This window comes from Podarcis pityusensis (assembly GCF_964106645.2).
Source record: "Podarcis pityusensis genome assembly, chromosome: 9".
In the NCBI taxonomy this organism is placed as follows: domain Eukaryota; kingdom Metazoa; phylum Chordata; class Lepidosauria; order Squamata; family Lacertidae; genus Podarcis; species Podarcis pityusensis.
In genome coordinates, this window is record NC_138034.1 from 5,745,659 (window position 1) to 5,772,134 (window position 26,476).

Below are 26,476 nucleotides of genomic sequence, written 5' to 3' on the forward strand. Positions count from 1 at the left end.
GTGATGACCTGATGCAGGACCAGCGGCGGAGGGATATTTTCAGATCACACCTTAGAAAGTGGCCTGGTCTTCCTGGAGGGACCTCAGCGGTGTAGAAGGCGAGAATCAATGCCATGGGGAAAGGCCGTCTTTTGGATGGTTTCGCCCTCCCCTCTTTCCTAGAATAAATGAAATTTCCCTTCAGTGGTTCTTGGTAACTGAACATTTCCTGGAGCCCAAGACGATACACAGAAACAATGGGGGCCCATAAGCAGCAGCAGCAGCAGCAGCAGCAGCAAAACATAATGAAACAAATGCTGTAGATGCTTCCTGGAATGCTGATCACCCATTTCTTCCCTGTCGCTTATTGTCTGACCCCTTGGTTACCCCTCCCTTTTCAGCCCACATCTGGCAGACCCTTCCCTCCGTGCCCCATGGAGTTGCTTGCGCAGAGCTCCCTCTTAACTTCCCCGGGGGTTCTCAATGAACTTTTCTTCCGAGGTGTGTGTGGCAGCAGAAACGCCGCTTGTGGGGTTCTTTCGGCGCCTCACAGAGCCGGAGCCTGCACGGGTGTGAAGAATGGCTGGCGGCTTGGAGATCCACATTGCCTTTGTATGGCTGCCGTCCATCCCCACGGACAGTGCTGCTACAGTCCTCCCCAGCTGGGCCTTTGCAGACGCACATTGTCACCATCAGTGAGTCATATTGTGTGTGGAGTGGCTTGTCCGGCCAGAGGGGAGGGATCTGTGCTGCCGCCCTCACAACAGCCATTGTCACACCAGCAGGCCTGGGGGCAGGCAGGGGCATAATGCAGCAAAGCTACCCCCCCCCCGCCTCCAATAGGCATTTGATGGGATAAGGGGTTTAAAAGGCTCAGGGACAGGTGGGTGGGAGCTTATTGTTACCGCAGCTAATTTAAAGGTCTGGCAACAGCTGATTAAAGCTGCCCCTGTGAGGGCTCAGTGGTGCTGGGCGCTCAGGATTAGTGGCGTGCTGCTGAGGGCAGAGAGCGGCTTCTTCATGCATGTTTGCATACATACATGTTTTCCAGGCAGCAGTTGTTTTTGTCCGGAGATTGAGAAAGGTGCATAGAAATTAAAGGAAGGGCAAAGATCTGGTCCCCGCTAGCTCCGCATTGCTGGAGGTAGGAGGCCAGGTTAGATTCTTCCTGTTTTTCAGATGCCCTGAGCATCAGGAAGTACGACTTACTTACTTACTCCATTGCGCTTTAAATAATGCACAGCCCTTTATGACTATCTCCTGCAAGTTGTTCTCTGCTATTCCTGTTCAAAATGGGGGTGTAGAATTTCCATAAATCCTGATGCCCCCCCTGGGAAAAGCCTGTTTCTTGCCACCCTGGAGGGGGAAGGGAGCAATAGAGATTTTAGGAAGAATTGAAATATGTGTAAGACTTTCCCAATCAAGCCTTAGCTTATTTTACCTGTTTAACTACATACAATTCATCATTTGTGGTTTTAGTTTATGAAAGTGTACTCTGTGGTGTGTGTATGACATTTTCAGAGCACAAAAGTAAGTTTACTCAGAAAGAATGCTTGTTCTGTTCAGTGGCACTTTCTTCCATGTAAATGCATGTTGGATTGTGGGCTGAAAAGTTTGTTTCTTTGCTATTTTTCTATATTGCCCTTCCTCCTACAGAATCTCAGGGCAGTGTCCAAGAAACTGTAACACACATATGAAATCAAGTGGGGCTCAAAACAATTCAACCATTAAACAATACAGCAGTGGATTAAAATCCAAAGTCAGCGCTTAGTCAGCGCTTTAAATACCTGCATGGAGAGATCCATGTGTGTGTTTTGTTTCCAGAATAATCACAGAAGCGTAGAGTAGGGAGCGACCTCAAGGAGAACAGAGTCCAACCCCCTGCAATGCAGGAACAAAGGTTTTCTTGCACAAAGTTGAATCCTACTGTTAGGTTTTTATTTTTACTTAATTCCTCTACCAAACCCTGCATTGTTCTCTCACCCTCTCAGTTTAGCCTGGCAGCTCCCCTGTGAGGTTGGTTGGGCATGATTGACGCAGGGTCATCCATATCAGGTTTATAGCTGAGTAGGGAGTTGAACCTGGACCTCCCAAATCATAGCTCAGCGCCATAACCATTAGCCCTTGCTGGTTGAAATCTCTGTGCGCTTGGGGAGCTCCTGGAATAATTGTGGGCCAATTACATTTTCTCAGCTTAGCCTACCCTACAGGGTTGTTGTGAGTGTGTATGTGAGAAGGAAGAATTACGGGGCTCTTGGAGGGTGAATGCATAAAGGCAAGAAAAGTGAAAGTGCAGCTGATTTGCCTGTCTTTGTCTGCACGTGGCCTCATAGTTCTTAGGCTGCGGCAGAAGGCAGCTAACTTTTGAGAGAGCAAAGTCAAGAACACTCCGTGGCTTAGATCTGTTGGGTTTTGCCTTGCGAGTCTCTGCCATGTACTGTATTTTAGTTTTCAAGTCTGTTTGCCAAAGGCTTGTCTTGCCTCATTCAAATGGAGATAGATTAGAGAGGGAGTGACTGACTGAGATATTGGATATCTGTTTCAGATTAATCCAGTCAGTGCCAAGCTGGTGCCCTCCATGGCTGTGCTGGCTGATGGGAATTGTAGTCCACAACATCTGGAGGGCACCAGCTGGGCAAAGGCTGGATTAAGTAATTTAAAGAGGAAAGTTTCTCCATCCCTCTCAACACTAGAACTCTCGAACATCCTGTGAAGTTGAATGTTGAAAGATTCGGGACAGAGAGAAGAAAGTACCATATTTTTTGCTCTATAAGACTCACTTTTTCCCTCCTAAAAAGTAAGGGGAAATGTGTGTGCGTCTTATGGAGCGAATGCAGGCTGCGCAGCTATCACAGACGCCAGAACAGCAAGAGGGATTGCTGCTTTCACTGTGCAGCGATCCCTCTTGCTGTTCTGGCTTATGAGATTCAGAATATTTTTTTTCTTGTTTTCCTCCTCCAAAAACTAGGTCTTGTGGTCTGGTGCGTCTTATAGAGCGAAAAATACGGTACTTCTTCATGCAGTACCTACGGTACCACGTACCTACAGGACCGCTTCTCCTGGTATGCCCCGCGGAGGACCTTAAGGTCCATAAATAACAACACTTTGGAGGTCTCAAGGAGATTAGATTGGTTTCAACTAGGGCCAGGGCCTTTTCAGAACATCTTTCAGCAGGGCCTGCAAGACAGAGCTGTTCCGCCTGGCCTTTGGTTTGGACTAGGTCTGACCCTTATGTTTCCCTCCCCTTATGGTCTTGATTTATCAGCTACTTTAAAATGAGGCTGCATTTTAAATTGTATTTTAACCTGTATTTTAAATTGGTCCCCCCCCCCCTTTTTCTCCTATTACGTTTTTACTGTGATTTTGTTGGTGTTAGCTGCCCTGAGCCTGGGGAGGGTGGGATATAAATAAAATTTATTATTATTATTATTATTATTATTATTATGATGATGCATAATGAAACTGTGGAACTCACTCCTGCAGGAGGCAGTGATAGCTACCAACCTAGATGGCTTTAAAAGAGAAATAAATTCATGGAGGAAGATAAGGCTATCAATGGCTTCTAGCCTCAACGGCTTATTTTCTGCCTCCATGGTCAGTAGGCAACAAAGCTTTCGCTGGAAGCCAAGAAGGAGAGAGGTTTGCTCTTGTGGTTGAATCCTGCTTTTGAGTTTCTCATTAGGGCATCTGGTTGGCCCCTGCGAGAAGAGGATGCTGGACTAGATGAGCCCTTGGCCTGATCCTGCAGACTCTTCTTATGTTCTTAATAGCTTCTGGGCTGGAACCACCTTCACCTGCAACCTTAATCCGATGTGGATTCACACAAAGCCGCATAAGATCAGGAGTGTTTTTCAAGACACCTGTGTGCACTTCTGGGTTACCGAAGTACTAGCTGTACTTTTCAGTGGCAGGATCGTGGCCACAAAATTATGTAGGCATTATCGTTTTGACATTTTGCAAGACGTTAGTCACCACACGGTGTTTGAGGAGCCTTCTTTTGCAGGTCCCTGAATCTGAATAAAAATGTGATGCTCAACAGATTAAGAGGAAGTCACTTGAAAATTATTCAGGGGAAAACATGTTGAGTGATCTAGTATTATTTGGATTGTAACTTTTAAAGGTTTTAGTTACAAGGAACAAATTGTTAATTTATTGAATTTGTTAGTCGCTTGTTACACAAAACACCTCAAAAGAATTTGGAACCTTTTAAAATATTCTATATGATATGTAAGATATTTTATATTATAACACATATCTGCAAAACATGTGCCGTTCATTAAAAATACCTAAAGCAACTCCCAATAACAGCAGCAGCAAGCACTGGAAATCCTTGCTCTGACGAGATGTTTGTTGGATGCTGCCCCTTGTAATTAAAATGGGGGGGGGGGGAATGTGGCCCTCCAGATGTTATTGGACTCCCAACTGCCATCATCCCTGATCATTGACCAGGCTGGCTGGGACTGATGGGAGTTGGAGACAGATTCCTTGGCTCTGATTTAAAAGAAATAAGGTTCATTGTGCAGTTTGTGCCCAGCTTTGAATGCAATAAACAGTATCTGAGAACAGCACAACGTGGCATTTCATCCCACCTAGATTTGACAGTCCCCTCGTAGGAGAAAAACTGGCTGGCTCAGTTGTTGCTTGCACCTTGCATTCATTTTAGCAGGCATTTGAGTTCTGGTTGACAGCTCTATAGGATCATATATAGCATGCCAAGTCACGCCATCTAGCTCAGTACTGTCTTACACTGACTAGCAGTGGCTGTCCAGTGTTTCAGACTGGGGTCTCTCCTGGCCCCACGGGAGAATCAGAGGGTGGACTCAGATCTTTGGTATTCAAAGCAGATGCACCACTGAGCCTCATCCCTTTCCATATCTATTGATCTATAGATTGTTGATCTGCTGATGTGTTCTCTCTTTTTTTGGTAAAAAAACCCTGCTTCCTGTTTCTCATGTGGTCTAATATGAATACTATCTTCAGAATTTTAAACAGTTTGCATTTAGTTGTGTTAGCTGTGTTAGCAGCTCTTAATATATAAAAATTAAATATTTTGAAATATAGTAAGTAAATATATGCATAAAAATAAACAACTAAACATCAAAATCCTAAAATATCTAAAGAAAAATAGGAATGCTAAATCAACCAAATGATTTCTAAATTTCCCCCCAACATTATCCTAAAACAATTATTTCAGTATTATGGCAAACAGCTAGACATCTGTCCACTGTTGAAGGCGGAGTGCTGGTCCAGATGGGTTGCTGTTCTGATAGTGTGAGGAAATTTGTTAGGTTTGTTCTGCCAGGTGGTGTCGTCACATTATTTTGGGTGCCTCTACCCTCCCCCCACTGCCAGCATGCATACCCATGAAATTACCATGTAATTTTATTGTGCGTAAGTTTATTAAAATTCCTGGTTTTATTTTTATTTTGGCTAATATTTTTGCATCAACTTTTTTTAAAAAAAATGCTTGTTCATCTTGGTTTATTTTAATTGACATTTTAGATTGTCAAGCTGCTTAGAGGTGTTCTCTTGAGTCTGTACTGTAGTATATGCGCTGTCTGTTAAGATGTTAAACTTGAATGAGGATAGGGATTATCTATCTGTCTGTCTGTCTATCTGTCTATCATCTATCTATCACTGGCCTGTATCAGTCCTTACATTGCACACCCCAACTGAACCAGGTTGTGTGCAGTCTATTTCCTCAATTAGCCATTGATTGTGTGCAGTACTTCCTTGTCCAGCAATGAGATCATAGGGCACTTTGCTGTGGCCTGAGATGTTCTCTCTCTCTCTGGAAAGCAGGGAAACCTGCAACCCTCCAGGTGCTGCTGGATTCCTGAATCCCATCAGCTCCTGCTCGTGTGCACAACCGTCAAGGATGTTGGGAGTTGTAGTCCAGCAACATTTGGAGGTTCCCTATTCCTGATGGAAGCTGAGCCTCCTGGTAAGGTAAAGGTAAAGGGACCCCTGACCATTAGGTCCAGTCGTGACCGACTCTAGGGTTGCGGCGCTCATCTCACTTTACTGGCCGAGGGAGCTGGCATACAGCTTCCAGGTCATGTGGCCAGCATGACTAAGCTGCTTCTGGCGAACCAGAGCAGCACACGGAAACGCCGTTTCCTTCCCGCCGGAGTGATACCTATTTATCTACTTGCACTTTGATGTGCTTTCAAACTGCTAGGTTGGCAGGAGCAGGGACTGAGCAACAGGAGCTCACCCCGTCGTGGGGATTCGAACCGCCGACCTTCTGATCGGCAAGCCCTAGGCTCTGTGGTTTAGACCACAGCGCCACCTGCGTCCCTCCTGGTAGTGCTCCTTAAATGATGTTCATGTGACTGTTTTGTGATGTTGTGACCCTTGCCTAGCTAAGAGTTCATTGGTGCTTGCCCACCTCCCGTTAGGGATAGCTGCCCCCATGTTATTCCTGAGATGAAGCCAGTGTCCATATGATTTGCTGGTGCTGTGAGTGAGTGCTGCAATTACTCTCCATGTAATCAAGGCTCGATAAAGCACATTGCTAGTAGCAAATGCAAGCCAGGCTGTCTGCAACTAAGCAACCACAGAGCAATTTCTGTTAAAACAGCACTTTGGTGCTTCACACTTGTGGTGTTTGTTTTGTGCTGTTGGTGGGAAGCCTTTTTGTTTGTGCCCTGCTGAGTTAGTGGAAGAGACGGGCTTTGTTCTTCTGTTTGGATTGCTAGCCGCCAAATTAATAGAGGCCATTGCACCCTGTTCTCTACTGGGAGCAGGCTAATTGTTCTGGCTGGCGGGGGTGGCCGAATCCTGGCTTAGAAGCCTACGTGACAAGGCTTAAATGCGCCAACGTCCATAATTTCAATGGCAATTATTTCCCATTTTATTCCTTCTTCCAGCTCATTTTGACAGTGGCATGCAGAGGGTCCCAAATTCAATCCCCAGTAGTATCTCCAGGTAGGACTAGGAGAGAACCTGCTCTGAGTTCCTGAGGAGCAACTGGCAGTCTGTGTAGACAAGACTGAGCTAGGTGGACCAATGGCCTATCCATAACTGGTTGAGTCTGCAGTAGTGGTGTCCTCCATGATCTCTACTTCTCATGCCTGCTTTGTCAAGATGATGGAGTTGTGATGAGTCCCAAGGTAAGATGGGGATGTTTAGCCTAGAGAAAAGAAGACTGAGAGGAGATCTCTTAGCCACTTTCAAATATCTGAAGGGCTGTCACATGGAAGAGGGAGCAAACTTGGGGAAGGGGGAATTAATGGATTCAAATTACAGGGAAGGAGATTCTGACTCAACCTTGGGAAGAACTTTCTGAGGGTAAGAGCTGTTTAACAGTGGAATGAACTTCCTTGGAGGGTGATGGACTCGCCTTTGTTGGAGGTTTCTAAGCAGGGGTCAGGTGGCCATCTGTCAGGGGTGCTGTGATCCCTACACTGCAGGGGGTTGGGCTAGGACCCCTGAGTTCCTTTCAACTCCACAACTCTTAAGATTCTATGAGATTTCTCCCCACCCCCTGCAAATTGTCAGGCTTGCCTTACAGGGAGAAAGGGAGGCCGTGGAGGAGGCAGATGGACTCACTTGCCTGCTAAGAAGAGGGCCAGGGTTTTTGAGCTTCTCAAGGCTGAATGAATGAATGAAAAGATCCCATGGGCCAAAAGTGGCCAGAGGGCTGTAATTTCCCTGCTTCACTGTGATGCTCAGGACCACTTTTTGTTTTTGTTTTTTATAAAAAAAAATTATTAGTTTTTCAACGTATCATTTTCAACAATAATTAAACATACTTTTACATCTTATACAATTTTTTGACTTCCATCAATCACATCTGAAAATTTTCCAATCTATTTACTTAATTTACAGTTCTTATTTTCACTATTACATTTAAATCTCATAACTAATATCTTTCTCTTCTTTGCAATATTTCATATATTTCTCCTTACAAAACTTCTTGTAGTCCTACTAGCGTAATTTGTTGATTACAGTTGCTCTTCAAATAATTTGTATATTTCTTCCAATCTTCTGTAAATCTTTGGTCCCGCAGGTTTTGAATCCTGCCTGTCACTTTATCCAATTCTGCGTAGTCCATTAATTTTGTCTGCCATTCTTCTTTCATTGGTATTTCTTCTTGCTTCCATTTCTGAGCCAACAATACTTTTGCCGCTGTTGTTGCATATAAAAACAATAGGACCACTTTTTGGAGGTACTTTAAATCAGGGCTGTCACATGGTCAAATAAACCTTAGGCAATTGATCAGTTAAAAGATTCATAAATGTACATAAGATGAAAACAACACTACTGAAAAGTGAAAGCACCCCATATACCAGGGACATGGGGCCATCTAGATGTTGTTGGGCTACAGTTCCCATCACCCCTGACTGTTTCACTGGCTGGGACTGATGGAAGTTGTAGTCCCACAACACTTGGAGGTTGGCACGTTCCTCATGCCTGCTGTAAATGAATAGCAAAATCTTCTCTAAGCATGGGTCCTTATGTGGCCCAATTGGCACCAATTCGGAGAAGTTACCTCCAGGCCTGGGGGCACTTCAGGGTTTGCAAAAGTGCCAATGAGAGAGAAAGAGAGAAACTCCTAAGTTTGGGGGTAAAACGACCCAATGAGACTTGAGCATGCTCAGCAGCTGCAGAATACTGACCAACTGGTGATGGGAGAAATAACAAAAAACTAGAATGAAATGGAGCATTCTGAAAGACAGCGTGGCTGGCTGGCTGGAGTTTTGAACTAGAGAACACCACGCTGCAACATTGTGTTGCTGTTTCCGCTTGGGCTTTATTAGTTTTTAGATGATGCAGACATATGCTGCGGTGGGACACCATCTTGGAAAGAGGCATTGCCAAACCAGTAACAATTATTTCAAAGAAGAAAGAAAGAGCATTGCCATGCATAAGTTTGTGTGTGTGTGTGTGTGTGTGTGTGAGAGAGAGAGAGAGAGAGAGAGAGAGAGAGAGAGAGAGAGAGAGAGAATATTCTGGTATGGTGCCCATCACCCGCAGTTACTTTAAAGTCATGCAATATTTTTTTAAATCTGCAGTTTAATCAGGACACTTTAAAAAAGTTGCTTGCAGCCTTCTAGCTGATCGGTGTTGCTGATTAGCCAATGAATCATTGCAGCCCTAAATGAAGCTGGGTTTATCACTGAGAGAAAAGCAGCAGGGAGTTGGAGAATTTACGGCAGCGGCAGCAGGGGGCATTTAACAAGGGTGTACCCAAAGGTAAACTGTTTAGTAAAGGGGTGGCGTTGTAGCACCTTCACAGATTTGGGCGTCAAATGCTGCATCTATTGGAAATAGTGCGAACGCACGCAGGGTGGTTCTGCAGAATCTGTTCAGAAGCATTCTGTTCACGCCTGGATTTGCCTGTTAAATATCTGTCCTGCAAGCCTCCACAAGCGCTTCCAGGTTTTAAAAGGAAGAGTCGATGAGAGACAGAGCGCTGTCTGAGAGGCAGGAGAGTTTTTGCCACTCGGAAATGGCCAAACTGGGCTAGGCAGGCAAGTTGCTTCATTTAACTATGATTCCTGCGTTGCAAGCGTTGGACTATCACCCTTTCAGTTCCTCACAGCTGTACAATTCTATGATTCTGTGTTCCTAACAAGATAAACAGCAGAAAATGCATGGCCAATAAAGTTAAAAACAAAACAAAAAGGGAGCATAAATACACTTTCAGCGTGACCTAAAGTAACTTCCTGATATTTTGTACTCCCAGCTTCCATCATGCTTGGCCATTGGTCATGCTGTCTGGAGCTGATGGAAGTTGGGGGTCCAACATTTGTTTTTGTTTTATAATATTTTTACTAAATTTTCAACAAAAAATAAACAACAACAAACATAGAAAATTATACACGACAACGATATCAAAACCATAAAATGGGATTCTTTGAATCCCATGACTTCCTCCCTCCGTTCTTTAAATTCCCTTTTCAACTGCATGTCATTTCTACTCCAAATTATTTTTTCTACCTCAAATTTCCTATATTTATTCTAAAATTACAAGTGTTCTTAAAATCCTGCCAGTATATTAACCTGTTTACAATACTTTTGCAAATACATACCGTATTTTTCGCCCTATAGGACGCACTTTTCCCCCTCCAAAAATGAAGGGGAAATGTGTGTGCGTCTTATGGGGCGAATGCAGGCTTTCGCTGAAGCCTGGAGAGCGAGAGGCGTCGGTGCGCACCGACCCCTCTCGCTCTTCAGGTTTCAGGAAGCTATCCGCAAGCCTCGCGCGCCCGGCGGGAGGTCCCACCGGGCGCGCAAGGCTTGGGGCGGCAGCCTGCAGCGCGAGGTGCGCTGTGGAGCACGCCCCGTGCTTTGGGCAGATGTCCGCAAGCCTTGCGCGTCCGGCGGGAGGTCCCGCCGGACGCGCAAGGCTTGCAGGCAGCAGCCTGTTCTGGGGGCTGGGGTCGGGGGAAGCTCGGACTTCCCCCGCGCCAGCCCCGCGCCTGGGGGGGGGGGATAAATTTTTTTCTTTATTCCCCCCCCCCAAAATCTAGGTGTGTCCTATGGGGCAAAAAATACGGTAATAAATATTTCCCATTCTTTTAAAAATTTCTTATCATCTTGATTCCTGAGCTTTCCAGTTAGTTTCACCATTTCAGCATAGTCCATTAACTTGGTTTGCCAATCTTCTTTGGTCAAGACTGCTTCCTCTTTCCATCTTTGGGCTAACAGCATCTGGGTGGCCGTCATAGTATACATAAACAATTTTTTCTGGTCTTTTGGAATCTCTGCTCCTACAATACCTAATAAAAAGGCTTGTTTAGTCGTGTCCGACTTTTCGTGACCCCATGGACCAGAGCACGCCAGGCACTCCTGTCTTCCACTGCCTCCACTGCCTCCCACAGTTTCGTCAAATTCATGTTGGTAGTTACGAGAACATTGTCCAACCATCTCATTCTCTGTCGTCCCCTTCTCCTTGTGCCCTCCATCTTTCCCAACATCAGGGTCTTTTCCAGGGAGTCTTCTCTTCTCATGAGGTGGCCAAAGTCTTGGAGCCTCAGCTTCACGATCTGTCCTTCCAGTGAGCACTCAGGGCTGATTTCCTTCAGAACTGAGAGGTTTGATTTTCTTGCAGTCCATGGGACTCTCAAGAGTCTCCTCCAGCACCAGAATTCAAAAGCATCAATTCTTCGGCAATCAGCCTTCTTTATGGTCCAGCTGTCAGTTCCATACATCACTACTGGGAAAACCATAGCTTTAACTATACGGACCTTTGTTGGCAAGGTGTTTAGTACAATAATTAAATTATAAAATCCTAAAACACAGAACAAATGACCAGTGCTGATCAAATTAATTCCCTTGGCAATTTTCAGCAGGTCAGAATTGCAGCTTGCACCCGTGAACATAGAACATGGGATACAGCCGTCTAGGAATACAGTTTTCCACATGCTGTGTCCATAAGTACCTCCCCTCTCCTCCCTCTCCCTCTCTGCAGGAGGAGGATCATGTGGTTAAGTCCTGGGAGAATATATCAAAGTTCTTAGTCTGCTTTCTAGACTGGAAGTAATTTTTCTGAGAAGAAAAGGGCTGTAGCTCAATGGCAGAGCAGCTGCTTTGGATGCTGACGGTCTCAGGTTCAACCCAGACCAACCCAGGTCCATTAATTTGTATGTGTCCACTCTGGGTAAAACTTCCTGGGATAAAACCCCATCTTCCTGTGATTCCTGGAACTGACTCTGATAAACACTCTTGGGAACCAACCTTTCAAGGGTATGTGACACGCAGTCTCTTGCTAGAGGAAGTGCACACTTTTGCAATTGCCTAGCTGTGAGAATAGGATGAACATAAAAATCCTGCTGAGCGATTCATTTTCATTTTAATAGTTTGATTTATTAAAAGGATTTTATCCCACTTTTTTATATAAAATATCTAAATCGTTGCCTCACCTAATTGGAACACTCAAGGATACCCAGTCAGTTAATTGTTTTAAATCACCACAATATAGCCTCAAAATAGTGTTAAAAGCAGCAGCATGGTGATGTGGGAGCAATCGATCAATAGCAGCAAGCACATAATAAATATCCTGATCAGCAGACGTTTGACGTCTGCCCCCCCCCCCCGCAAAGTCTTTTTGAAGTTGAAGGATCTTTGCCATCCATCTGCTGGAGTACAGAAGAGAAAGGAGGGCAGCTGCAGGTCCTGGGGGAGATAGTTCCACCAAGAGCTGCCTTGTGCACTGCCAGACGTTTGGCTCCTGGGATGCCTCTACTGCCAGGCAGTTGCCTTTGTACGGTTTCAAACAAGAGTCTTCTCTGCCTCTTCCTGGCGATGCCATTGGGGATTGAACCTGCGACCTTGGGCATGCAGAGCAGGCACTGCCACTGAGCCTGGGCCTTACCCCTCCCAGCTTGACCCATGCTGCTCTACAGTGCCCCTCTGGAGGCGCTGGGGATTGAAGCTGAGTCCCCTTGCATGGAAAGTGCAGGCTCGGATACTCAGCCTTGGTCCCTTGAGAGCCTGAGTGCAGTTACTGGAAAGTTCCTCTCAGGCGTGAGCCACCGACTTGGACTCCTGCCAACCTGACAGTTCGAAAGCATGTCAAAGTGCAAGTAGATAAATAGGTACTGCTCTGGCAGAAAGGTAAACGGCGTTTCTGTGCGCTGCTCTGGTACACCGGCTCCCTTGGCCAGTAAAGCAAGATGAGTGCCGCAACCCCAGAGTGGTTCGTGACTGGACTTAATGGTCAGGGGTCACTTTACCTTACCGACTTGGAAGGTAGCTTCACCTTCAGGATCTTGTGAAAGCACAGGAAAGAGCTACTGTGCTGGTGTCTGTTCCCTGCCTTCTTTCTTTGCCTTCTTTCTTTCTTTCTTGAAATAATTTTTATTAGAGATTTTCATGATCTACAAAGAACGTGCAATGTCTTTCTCTCTTTTGATCAGATTATAGTCATACCTCGAGTTAAAGTTGCTTCAGGTTGAGCGTTTTCGGGTTGCACTCTGCGGCGACCCGGAAGTAACGGAATGCGTTACTTCCGGGTTTTGCCGCCCGCACATGCGCAGACGGTCAGAATGACGTCACATGCATGTGCAGAAGCGGCGAATTGCGACCCGCGCAGACGCGGGTTGTGTTCACTTCAGGATGTGAACGGGGCTCCGGATCCCGTTTGCATCCAGAGGTACCACTGTACAGTATAAAGTCTTTTGGTTACGTTCAATGCAAAATGTAAAACAATGATTTCAAAGGTAGGGGAAGAGGGCAGAGGGTGGGTAGTGAACTTACACACTATCTTGTTGTTTTGTCAACTTGATATTTCATGTCAGTGTCTATTGAGTAGGTTTTCTTTCTGTAAATTTGTTGGTTTATACAGTATTGGCGATGAGAGAAGATTAGGGAGGTAGGGCATGTTTATTTGCCTTTAATTGCCTTTGATGAACTGTAGTGAGATTTGTTTGTGTTTGTGGAAGGGGGGTATGGAACATTGGGTCAAGTTAGCCATATTGATCTGTATGCTGGTGGTAGATCCCTGCTATCATTGTTGTCAGTTTGCGCTCTGTGTGTAATAAAAGGGAGCTATACTGGGATGAAGGTGTCCTCGTGTCAGTTTTAGTTTGTTGGTTAACTTTTCTAATAAGGCCATTTCCCATACAATTTGGTACCAATGGTCCATACTTACTCCGGACAAGTCTCTCCAGTGTCTAACTATTACGTTTCTGGCCACTGAGAGTAGGTGAGTCATAAGCTCTTTGTGGTGCAAGTGAGCGTTATTGTCTTGGAAAATATTTAATAGGGCCAATTCTGGGGTGGGTTCCAATACTTGTTTAGATATAATTTTTTTTGTAGGAGTTCTGTCCGAAACGGTTGGATTCTGGGACATTTCCACCACATGTGGAGGTATGTGCCTGTAGAAGTACAGCATTTCCAGCATTTTGGTAAGGTTCCTGGATGTATTAATGCCAATTTCCTCAATGTCAGATGCAATCAATAGATAAGTTTCAAAGTGAGATCCCTTCTTTTGACTGAGATGGATTTAAAGGGAGGTTTGGACCACACTGTAGTCCATTGGGTAGAATTTATTTTGTAACCTATGTCATGTTCCCATGGTTTTTTAATTGTGTCGCATAAGATTGCAGGGTTGTGAAGCGGTATTCTGTATATTGCAGATACCATCCCCCTACCATGTCCATCTGCCAACAAAAGAAGCCTTTCAAAGGTGGTCAAGAGCCTAGTGGCCGCTGCTTTTACTGTTGGGATATTTAGGAAAGCATGTAGTTGATGATGTGTTAGTCAGGGTACTTGAATGTCCCCTAATTTATCCTGTATTTCCTGTGTTGATATGGGTTTATTGTTTATGTAGAAGTCTGCTAAATGGTACAGGCCTCTGGTTTGCCATGTTTCTATGTGAAAGGTTTGAGCTGCATGACAGAATAACGGGTGATGAGCCAAAGGGATTAGTGGGGATGGTCTAGGTCTTAAGCATGGATAGTGTGAATCTATTGATTGTTGAGGGGAGTTTTCTCAGCTCGTGTTGGAGGAATGGGAATGCAGTAGTGGGAATGTTTTCCAATGTGTGCATCTCCAAGCGTACCCATCGTATGGTCTCTTCTTCCAAAATATATTGGATTTTGTGGCACACTTGATTAGTGATGTAATGTTGGGAATTCCCCAACCCCCTTGGGGCTTATTTTTGGGGCTTATTCTTGACTTTTTGTTTGGGAAAATGAATGACTGTATTTTTTCCTGCCATTTACAGAATTGGATTGACGGAATCCAGATTGGAAAGGTTTGGAATAAGTAGGTTAATTTAGGGAGAATGATCATTTTGACCATGGCTATTTTATCTGAGGTGATGGGAGGTGACATCTGCAGCAGCGGCCTGCGAGGCCTCACGACAGCGATGGGAGGCAGCAGCAGTAGCAATGGCGGCCTGCAAGGACTCACAGCAGTGACAGGAGGTGGCAGCAGTAGCGGCTGTGACCTATGAGGCCTCATGGCTGTGACAGGGAGAGGTGGCAGCGGACTGCGAGGCCTTGTGGCAGTGACAAGAAATGGCAGCAGTAACGGCATTGGCCTGCGAGGCCTTGCAGTGGCGACAGGATTTGGAAGCAGAAGCGGCAGTGGCCTGCAAGTCCTCACAGCAGAGGCCTGAGGTGACACGCAGCAGTGGCAGGAGGTGACTGCAGTAGCGGCATCCTGTGAGGCCCTCTGGCAGTGACAGGAGATGGTGGCAATAGTGGCAGGCTGCAAGGCTTCATGGTGACACAAGCAGTGGGATTTCCAAGGCCTCACCATGGTGGGAAGAAGCGGTGGCAGCCTGCAAGTCCTCCTGGTGGTAGTGGGAGATGGTGGCAGAAGCTGGGGCAGCCTGCCTCACTGAGGCCTTGCAGGCTACCTCTGCTTCTGCCACCATCTCCTGCTGCCACCACGACAAGGCCTTGCAGGCTGCTGCCATATCTGCCACCTCCTAGCAGGCCTGCTGGCAGTCTGGCAGTCTCAGATTATTTGTATTCACTATGACTCAACACCGTACTTTGGATTGTTCTGAATACCACCATTTGGTAGTCAAGCCCAAAACCAAAAGTCTCATTTGGATTCATCTTGGCTTGCCTGCTACTGAAAGTGACCATGAGGTGATTGATAATATCATCATTTATCAGTTTTAGACCCTTAGGTAGCAGTTGCCAGGACATTGTCCCGTTCGCCTCTGCGTAGTTCCTTCCTTATTTCAGATATTGTGATATATTGATATATTGCAATCTTTAACGCGATATTGAAAACCGGTTATCATCCAGCCCTAGCAGCCGCACTGTGGTTTGCCAGATGGGAAGGCATCACACAGTTTTTGCAGGGCCTCTGCGATTGCTTTGTCTTGCTTCCCCCTGCTCGCATTAACATGAAGAATGGAGATTGGTAGTACCCAAAGCACTGCTGCCTTTTCCCAGCGGTTGTATGTGATGTTATTTTTAGTTCATGGCATTTATATCCCACCTTTCCTCCGAGGTGCTGAAGGTGGTGTGCTTGGTCCTCTTCCCCCTCCTCTCGGGTTTAATACTGGGAGAGAAAGAGATTATTCTGCTGGCATTAACACCCGGTGAGAGGGAGCAAAGATTGATAATGACTATAGGGCTGATGCGTTTCCCCAAAATTGGGGGTGCTGTCATTCCCCCAGCCCCTGCTTTAATGCCGGAAGAGAATGAAATTGTGTTGGCAGGTGTGTTAAAAGGCAAGAGATGATCCACCAGACCTGCATTTCAAAGGTTAGTGTAGTGGAAAGAGTGAGAGGAGGAGTTACTTAATTTGCCACTGATTTCCATGTTTGCCATCATGAGTTTATGTATTGCCTTAGCATGTGCAGTTCCTTCATCTATTTAAGCTCAGCTACTGAAGACAACTGGAGCTGCTTGCTGCCTGAAGTTGTGGTTCCATCCCTTCAGATCACTACGCCAGAGTGTGTTAGGCCATCACGAGGTGGCTCAAAAGATTGATTTTACACTTGGTCCCTGATGGAGGGATCCCTGCACTTGATTTTACACGGTCCCTGCTTGGAGGGATCGTCTATAAACACAAACGCAGCCATCGGTTAAATTTGTAGTGTGCAAATTAATCTTCAAACTCTTCGGGTCCTTTCTAATACTGCAAATCTATGGGTCTGCTGGCACAAGAGAGCTGAGTTAATTAGGAAGCTGCCTTATATTGACTCAGGCTACTGGTTCATCTAGCTCACTATTGTCTACCTACACTGACTGGCAGCTACTGCCCAGGCATTCAGGCAGGGAAATCTTCCTACAGAGACTGGGGACCGAGTCTCAGGCCTTCTTTGTGGAAAGCACTTGCCAAGGAAAATCCTGAGAACTAGTTTGTGGAAGGTGCTGGGATTTGTAGTTGTGCGAGGCCAGCGCCCTTCACAGATTATGGTTCCCGGGATTCTCCATGGTTCTTGAAGTGGAATAAGAGTAATTTTAAACACCCAGGGCAACTGCGACCCAAGAGGGAAGCTGCATTTCAAGATAGGCTTTGTTCCCCCTCTCTTTCCTAGTATTTTGTCAGCAGCAAAAAAAACTCCACATGGCAGTCAGAAGTCCAGCCCAGCTCTTTAAAGGGGGAAGTATCTAAAATAGCTGAAAAGGGGAAGCAGCCCTCTCAGCAGGCAGGGGCAAGGGCAAGCCAGCTGATAGGCATGCAACTCTCCTCTTGGCTCACAGCTCTAGGGTGCTGTGACCCAGCGGCTCTTGCAGGCGGACTCATTCAGCCCTCAAGTCTGCCTCCGTGAAGGAAGGAAGTCGTAGGTGCTAAAAATGGAAACATTTTTTTAGGCCAGCCATTCAGAGAATCTCCCAGCAGTGACGCTTTTAATTGCTTGCAACCAGGCATAAAAAAAACCCTGCCTGTCTTGTTGAATATTCATTGGGCAATAGTTAATTTCTGAATCTTCTAAATAAGTCAGCAACAAGAGCCTTTTTGCACTTTAATTTGCTGGTTATGTTTTACCGTGTTTCCCCTGGGGCCTGCTGTGGTTAAATCTGTAAATTGGAAAATGGAGAGATCCGAGTTTCTAAGCACTTTGGGGTATCTCATGGGCAAGGTGCAGGGAGCCAAAGGTAGTGCAGATGCCTCTAATACCTGACGTATCAATTGCATCAAGCATAACTGCTGCACGGTGTGTGTGAAGGTGCCTTGGGATGTAAATTGCAGTGCGGTTCACACAGTAGGTTCCACATGATTCAGCGGACAGGATCTTACCCTGTCACTGCTTGCCTGTAACCCTAGAGCAGGGGTCAGCAAGGTTTATCTTGCCTGGGCTGGATTAGTCCCGCCGAGATCTCTCTGTGGGCCGGATCATGTGCCCCCCCCCCCACGATTTTCAGTGTCTGCGCATGCATAGATGCGATTTTTGGTGCTGCAGAAGTGAGTCCCCACATTGTGCTGCGCTGGTTTAGCACAGCACGCAAGCGGGCAGCTCAGTTCGGGGGCGGCTAGTGGGCCGGTCAAACGACCTCCAAGAGTGTTTTACACCTTTCAAAAAGTTAAAGTAACAATAGATTAAAAACAAATTAGAACTCACATCAATTTTCTAAACATCTGGGGAGGCTTCTCTAAACAGGAATATTTTTAGCAGGCGCCGAAAGGAGTACAGGGAAAGTAGCTTCCTGGAGTCGGTGCTAGAATATCGAGTTCTTACAAATATGGAACAGGTATTATGTGTGGGCACATATGGGGTAAGGTGATCTTGTTGGTACACTGGTCCCAAGCTGCTAAGGGCTTTTAGTAGCACCTGCCCCAGGAGCAAATCAGTAACCAGTGGAGATCTCTGAGCACAGGTATTATATGCTGACAAGGCCTCCTGTCAGCAATCGCGCTGCAGCATTCTGCACTCACTGCAGAAGCCCCACATAGAGCATATTGGGGTAATGCAGCCCAATCCTTCGTTCCAGTGTTAGCATGGGTGGGGTCTGAGGTCTCTTTTTCACAGGTTAAGAGCAAAATAGGGAGAAATTACAGCCAATGGGTATGAAGGAGGCACAGAACAGGACAGCTGAGGCTGTTCTTGCAGAAGGTCAGATGGTCATTTCCGGCACCAAATGATGACACATGCTCCAGTTTATTGAAGAATGCTGGGACAGGTTGTGATGTCGGCTGCTTTTTAAAACAAAACAAGTTGCAGTCTAAATTCTTACGCCGTGATCCACGCAGACAGAATGCAGAAATTCTTGTTGGCTTCTTGGGATAGTTGCAAAACTTTCTGTGAAAATACTGGTCTTTACCTGTTTCCTTATTTTTTGTTTTCCGCACTTGTATCCAGTGATAACTTCCCCCTCTCCTATGGGCAGAGTTGAAGCATGAAGTCAAGACGACCGAAAGGCATTGAGGAAATGCAAAATGAGGCAATTCCTGCTTTTAAGGGCGAGCGCGTCAAACTTTCACTGATGTTTAGGAAGGATCTTGGGGTCTTAGGTGACCACAAGCTTAGCACGAGTCAGCAGTGTGATGCATCAGAAAAAGAAAAAAAAAGCTAATGCAATTCTAAGCTGCATCAGTAAAAGTATAGTGTCCAGATTAAGAGAAACCACAGTACCACCCTATTCTGCCTTGTTCATATCCCTCTTGGAGTCCTGTGTCCAGGTCTGGGCACCACAATTTACAGAGGATATTGGCAAGCTGGGTGATCAAGGGTCTGGAAACCAAGCCTGATGAGGAACAGTGGAAAGAGTTGGGTATGTTTAGCCTGGAGAAGAGGAGACTGAGAGGAGATAAGATAGCCATCTTTAAGTATCTTAAGGGCTGTCACATGGAAGAGGGAGCAAGCTTGCTTTCTCCTGTTCCTGGAGGGTTCACATTCCAAGAAAGGAAGTTCTTCTGACTAAACTCTAGGAAGAGCATTCTGAGGGTAAGAACCATTCAACAGTGGAGGTTAGATGGCCATCTGTCAGGGATTTTTTAGTTGTGATTTCTGCATTGCAGGGGATTGGACTAGATGGAGTCCCTTCAAACTCCACAATTCTATGTTCTCTTGGAACATTTGACTAAGTAGTGGGGAGGACAGAACGAGATTAATGCTCGTTTGAGTCCTGCCAGTGCTAGGAAGCCTGCAGCGCCATGAGACTGAGAGTTGGCAGATTGTTAGATTATGGTCTAGACACTTGTGGCGTAGTAAAACCTGGGCCCTTTACTGCATGTGAGATAAGCATCCAAGCACTAATTTTATGTGAAAGAATACACTGTCTCCTACTCAGCGTCAGAGCACTCTATTCCTTGACTGGAGGGTGAGTTTTCTGTATTTTTGTTTATAGGCAATTAAATTACTTGCCAATTAGACTGAGTCAAAATTTAATTTTGAAATGGCTCAGAGATACGAGGACCAAATGCACGCTGCTCCCTTTGCAAGTTGCTGGGCTGTGTAAAAGCAGCCACAGAAACAAAAGCATCAACCTTGTTGTTGGCTGGAGGCTACCAGGTGCACAGAGCCGGCATTGTAGGTTTTCTGGACTGGCAAATCTGACCTTGAGAAAAACAACATCCTGTTAGCTTATTTAATAGTGAACTCACCCTTAAAATAGGGAACGCGGGTGGCGCTGTGGTCTAAACCACAGAGCCTAGGGCTTGCTGATCAGAAGGTCGGCGGTTTGAATCCTCACAACGGGGTGAGCTCCCGTTGCTCAGTCCCAGCTCCTGCCCACCTAGCAGTTTAAAAGCACGTCAAAGTGCAAGTAGATAAATAGGTACCGCTCCGGTGGGAAGGTAAACGGCGTTTCCGTGCGCTGCTCTGGTTCACTGGTCATGATCTGGAAGCTGTACGCCAGCTGCCTCGGCCCATAAAGCGAGATGAGCACAGCAACCCCAGAGTCGTTCGCGACTGGACTTAACAGTCAGGGGTCCCTTTACCTCATCCATACATGTGCTTATATAGACAAAGCTGGGCCATCCATGCTCAAGAAGGGAGGTGTCAACAGACTTTGGTGAGGGGAATCCCAAGGTTTACAGAAATGCAAAATATTTAAGGAAAACCCTTGAGGAGGGGAAGCCCCTCCCCTCCCCTTAGAACTGTGCATGCTTGGAATACTGATTGCTGGTTAGGAGGGGGGAAACCACAACAGGAAACTTGGATGGGAGGATGGAATGGAGTTCCTTGGTAAAGGGCATGGTTGGCCCTGGACGGGAACACTCCCCACTGCAACATTCTGTTGCAGGCACCATCTTTTTTGCAAAACAAAATATAAGTCTAGTTGTGCCATAAGGAATGTTGCTTCTCATGCTCTTTTTTACAGTCTTAAATTGTTTACTTAAAAACAAGGGCTTTGCTAAATTAAAATAAAACAAAAGCTCCAGTTTATTATATTTTTCCTGACATTTTCTTGTTCCCTGTTTGTTACTTTGATTGGTATGATCTGTTGGGTTTTGACTATGTGTGTGTTTATAAATATTACTGTTTTGCCATACCATAAAATATAAGGGCAGTGTGCAAATTTAAAACGTGAAACACCATTTAAAAAATAAAAATGCAGATTATCATTAAGATGACTGCCTAACCAAAACTAAAAGCATAAACAGCTGCAAAGGCTTGTCGGTTCCCAAGACAAAAGCGAGGATGTCTGCCGAATCTCTGCTGGAATAGTGTTCCAGAGCATGGGATCAATGACACCCGAAATGTTGACAAGTGCTTCTGTTAAAAAAAAGTGTTGGATGTTGTTGCAAGAAACCTTGAGTGACTCATACTGAGGAAGAAAGGCACAATAAATATCTGTTAAATAATTTTATTAAATAAATGTTATTTATTATTCAGACTTTAACTTTGCCCTTCCATCAAGTTATATTACTGAGACTTTTCCCTTCAGTGAATTTATCTCAGTAGCTTATGATAAACAGGAATTGTCTACCTTTTCAGGCCCATTTGGATTTTTGAGTAGGTGCCATGCCCTCTGGGTGGTGGAGTAGAGTTAATTGAAGCCTTGGAAAGTGCATAGAGCTGGAAGAGGGAAGTGGGAGAGGACAGGGTCACCGCTCTAACTTCCTCCTTCAGTTCCATGGTTTTTCTCAAAGGAAGAAAGGGTAACCACTCATACCGAGGGGGCAGTGAAAAAGAGAAGGTTCAGAGACTTTGTGGGCACCAAGGGAAAGACATGAACGTCACCCCCATGTTGGCAAACCATCCATTAGAAAGCAGATGAGAGTAATATGTGAAAATAAGCTTAAAATAGCAAATTGGTGAAAGTAGCATTAAATACACAAGACAGAATAAAGCAAGACTTGACATTTAAAAGGAGAGGAAACCCGGGGAAATGGGAAGGAAAGGCCCTCTTCTTGGCATCGGGGAAGACACCTGAGTGGGCACCCGGTTCACCTCTGCGAGGAGCACATGCCAAATTAACATTAACAGCATTCCAGATATACGGTACTCTAAACCAGGGGTCAGCAAACTATTTCAGCAGGGGGCTGGTCCACTGTCCCTCAGACCTTGTGGGGGGCAGGACTATATTGGGGGGACGATGCAAGAGCACCATGAGCCCCGGTGGCTGCTTACCTGTTTCTTGTGAGCAGCAGGAGCTGGCGGCGGTGGCGGGGGGACGATGAGTGGCACATGAAGCTCTGGAGAGGGGCTGCTTAAAATGGCAGCCACTGGAGTGCTGCTGTTGCTGTTACCAACAAAGCCCAGCCCCCTTCCTCCTCTAGGCAGGGCAGGGAGAAGCCAAGAGGAGGGAGGGAAGGAGGAGGCGGCGTCGCCGCCGAGGGAGGGAGAGGGAAGGAACATGTGAGCTGGCGATCCAGCGGTGATTCCTGGACCGTCCACGGGTCGGATCCAGAATGCAATTGGGCCGGATCTGGCCCGCAGGCCTTAGTTTGCCTACCCATGCTCTAAACAGAACCACATGCAGATCTCTGTGTGAATGCCATACATCCAAACATGGATATTTTCTTATTAAGACCAGCAAATGACTTAGAGCTTGTTACTGACATCAGGAAATTTCGAACAAAATATCCCAAAAGTCCTGATCTGTGCTTGCGGTTTCTGAAACAGAGCTCACAGGGTTCAAGACAATTTAGCACATAAAAAGTATGTTTGGGGGTGGGAAGGATTGGACCCTTCCACCACACCCCACTCTCCTGGATTCCCCTAGCAGTCACACGTTCGCTGCATTTTATTTGAGCTCCTTGTAGGGAAGGTGGGATATAAATTTGTATTTTATTTATTTATTAAATTTATATACCACCCTTCATCCGTTGATCTCAAGGTGGTTCACAAGGTAAAAAATACAATATAAAAACACAAAATACATATATATATATACATGAATATAAAACCAAATCGAAACAAAAAAACAACAAAAACCACCACATTTAAAAGGTGTTAGGATGTTCATCAGCCAAAGACCTGGTTAAACTGTGCAGTAAATGCCATCAATAAAAATGAAAACTAAGTGTCAGGATGGGGGCAGTAGCAGTCCCTAGTGGCAAAAGCCTCTTCCTTGGTGGGCAGTCAGGGTCAGGGAGAGCTGGGTTCAAGTCATTGCTCAACTGACTTTGGCCAAGGCCAGCCACTGGCCCCTTAATCTTCATATTGTCCACACTGACAGGCAGCAGTTCTTCAGGGGCTCAGTGTTTCCGTCAGGGTGTCTTCCAGCCCCACGTGGAGATGCAGCCATGGCTTGAACCCGGGTTCTTCTGCATTCCAAGCAGCAACTCTGCCTCTGGGCTAACAGTTCTCCCCACTTGACCTTCCCAAGGAGTTTATGCACCTTTATTATCACGGCCAGAGTTCATTTTCCAAACCTCTGCCTGCTTGGGGTCTTCAGTCACTCCTCCAGGACAATAAAATCCCTCCTTTTAGCTTATCGCATGGACCCCTTTTGCTGCGGCACTGAGGAAATACAGTAAGAACAATAATTCCTGCCAAGCCATGCATATTTTTTCCCCTTTGGAATCAAGGAAAGCACACTGGGCTGCTGTTGTTGTTTTATGCAAAAGCCGTCGTTTCTCTTCCCTTTTAGTGCTCTGTATTCTTCCTTCCATTCCCCCCTCCCCCCCACCACCACAAAAAATAAAATAAAATTGCAGATTTGATTCACTCTTAATCCTTAGCAATTTGGCAAGCTTCAACGGATGTTGGATCCTGCTGCAGCTTTGGAAAAAAGAACCAAAGGCTTGCAGGTGAAATTGCCCTTATTCTATTCTCCCCTCCCCACCGTATTGAGGAAGAGCCTCTCTTTGGACTGGGCCTGGGGGGTGGGAGCCCAGCCTGCGTGAGCTGGCCTCTTGCAACATGGAAGAATGTGTGTGTGAGAGAGTGAGATACGGGAACCACTTTCCAATGTCTGTAGGGCTGAAGTTTGAGCCAGCTTGCATTCTGCTGCTCCTGAGGGCAGGAACCTTCCTTGGAATGCTTTTAAGCAGTCCTCTGCCAGGGATTCTTTAGCTCTGATTCCTGCATTGCAGGGGGTTGGGCTGGATGGCCTTTGGAGGTCCCTTCCAACTCTACCATCCTGGTGTGTGCATGCTTGTGGCGGCGGCAAACGGCTCTTTGAAACCACCCCTGGCGGACGTGGGCAGTTGCCGTGGAGCTGGTCCCTGTGGCGTTTCCGGAGAACTGGCGGGCGGCGTGAGAATCCTGGGTTACCGCAGTTTCAGCTTTTCTGCCGCGGCTGCTGCAGGCAGGCAGGCTCTCTGCTGCTTCCCGCCTGCTCTCCCTTCCCCCACCTTCCCTCTTCCCCAGAGCCGCAAGAGAGAAGAGGATGTGAGTGTGAGTGTGTGTGTGTGTGTGTCTGAAGTGGAGCCGTCTTCCAAGTGCACCCGGACAGTTGTCATGTATCCTTGGTTCCTTGCTCCACTTGTTATATAACACAAGATGCTTCTCAGCTTCTGTTCTGGTCTTGTAAGTGCACCTTCCTTTTTCTCCCCTCTTTTGCAAGATCCATCCCTGCTGCTGCTGCTGCTGCTGCTGCTGCTCCTCTTCCCAGCCCACCTCCTTTCCCTCTTTCTTCCTTTAAAAATTCATCTGTAATTCAAGTTGGCCGAGAAGCTGCTAGCTGAGTCCCACGACGCAGCGCTCCTCCTCCTCCACCATCGCCACATGGACCCAGTGAATACCAAACGGGGAGCGATCTGGCGGGGCCGCTGTTGCTCTTTGCCTTGATGGCCGCAGGTTCTGAATCGGCAGAAAGTGGGAGAGGAGGCCGGCTGCGTGGGGCTTCGAGGCTTGTGCAGAAGGGCAGGCGCAGCCTGGAGGGCGATGGGGAGTGGTGGCAGGTGAGACTTTTCCTTCCCAGCTGGTCATGTCCGCCTTGACAGGTAATTGGAAGAGAGCAGCAACAGCAGCGGAGGGAGGGAGTGGGGTTGGGCAGGGCCAGGGCCATGTCGGAGGGATGGTAGTGGGTAGAGAACACCTGCTTGGCATGCAAAGGGGCCCCACTTTGATCCCTGCTGGCATCTCCCATTCTGACAGGGGTGGGGTACCTCCTCCCCACATTGATTGATGGGCGGCCACCCAGGGGCCATATGCTGATAGCGGTGGGCCCAACCAGGGGCAGAGGTGAGTGTCGTGACAGACATTGGTTGGATGTCAGAGTTCGGATGCTTTAGTTGTGATTCCTGCATTTCAGGGGGTTGGACTTGATGGCCCTTTGGAGTCCCTTTCAACTTTACAATTCTATGTAACCTTACCTTTTTGGACAATAGGCTTGCTTTGCAAATAATAATAATAATAATAATAATAATTTTTTATTACAGTAGTACCTCAGGATGAGAATGGGATCTGTTCCGGAGCCCATTTCGCATCCTGAAGCAAACGCAACCCGCGACTGCACGTGTGCGGGTCGTGATTCTCTGTTTCCGCGCATGTGAGTGACGTAATTTTGAGCGAAACCCAGAAGTAACACGCTCCGTTACTTCCGCGGAGCGCAACCCGAAAGTGCTCATCCTGAAGCATATTCAACCCGAGGTATGACTGTGTTATTTATACCCCGCCTATCTGGCTGGGTTTCCCCAGACACTCTGGGCGGCTTCCAACCGAATATTAAAAACAATACAGCATCAGACATTAAAAACTTCTCTAAACAGGGCCGCCTTCAGTTGTCTTTAAAAAGTAAAATAGTTGTTTATTGCCTTGACATCTGCACACACACGCTCCTCCCTCCAGGCAAGTCATAGGCATTCTCAGAGTTCGGGGCAAATTCCTGCTGGGCAACAACACTTGCAGAGATTGTGAGGGAGGGCTGGTCAGGCTTAGGAAGAGTCCTGAGGGCCAGGTGAAGAGGCCCAAAGGGCCACACACAGGCCAGTGACTCTCAACCTCTGACTTAAAATGCTTTGGTAGCAGGTGATCAGAAAGGTCTGTGCATGAAACCCTGGAGAGCTGCTACCATTCAGAGCAGACTGTACTGGGCTAGGTGGACCAAACAGCCTGACCTCGAATAAGGAGCTTGGCTGTGTGCCAGCTTCTCATCAAGCTGGAATACGCTTCGTTATTTGTACATTTGTATGTAAGAGGTGCTTGTGTGTGGGGGGGGGGCAGCCCTTATTTGCCTGGAAGGTATTCTAATCTCCAGTATTAGGGAGCCAGCTGTTGTTCAGGGATGAAAGAGAGGCACTCTGCACATGCTCTTGTCTCAGTTATTCTTGTCTTGCTGTTCCAGGAGCAGAGTCTGCTCTTAAGCACTGTATTTCACAGGCGGCATTTATTATTTCCCCCTTTTACATTTTACCTTCCTCCAAGGAGCCCAATTGCACTCCTTTCCCCTCCTCTCAACAAGCCTGTAAGGTAGGCTTGAGGGTCGCAAGGTTGCCCGATGAGCTTTGTGGCCGAGTGGGGATTTGGGCCAAGGTCTCCAGGTACTGTCTGCTGTGCCACATGGGAAGAAGCTCTCCAGATGCTCCTTCCAAAACAACGTGCCCAGATTTGCTCCTTAAAGGGAAGAGGATGCAATGCAGAATTGAGTGATTGTGTTGTTAGGAAGATTCTGGACACTTTATTGCACATTCTTTCCAAATTGTTTGCTGGGGAGTTAGATTCCGTTACATCAAAACAAGGGTTATCCAGTGTGTCTCCCTGTAAATTTCCTTTATTGCAAAAAGTCTGACGGGG

The 26,476-nt window shown here is 46.5% G+C and overlaps 1 protein-coding gene across 7 annotated transcripts in view; it reads left to right on the forward strand.

Moving 5' to 3' along the window:
• The first annotated feature begins 398 nt into the window (after positions 1-398).
• The window catches only part of CSK (C-terminal Src kinase), a 68,883-nt gene continuing 42,805 nt past the window's right edge, over positions 399-26,476 (forward strand). For 2 of the 7 annotated variants that reach the window (XM_081019998.1, XM_081019999.1), the window contains exons 1-2: positions 399-674; positions 13,750-13,800. In XM_081019998.1, the coding sequence (XP_080876124.1) occupies positions 414-674; positions 13,750-13,800 (312 nt within the window). In that variant the 5' untranslated portion in view covers positions 399-413. Of the gene's footprint in view, positions 675-13,749; positions 13,801-14,939; positions 15,057-24,226; positions 24,269-24,513; positions 24,643-26,476 lie in introns of those variants that run through there. The other 5 variants (XM_081020003.1, XM_081020004.1, XM_081020000.1 and 2 more) reach the window with 4 other exon arrangements.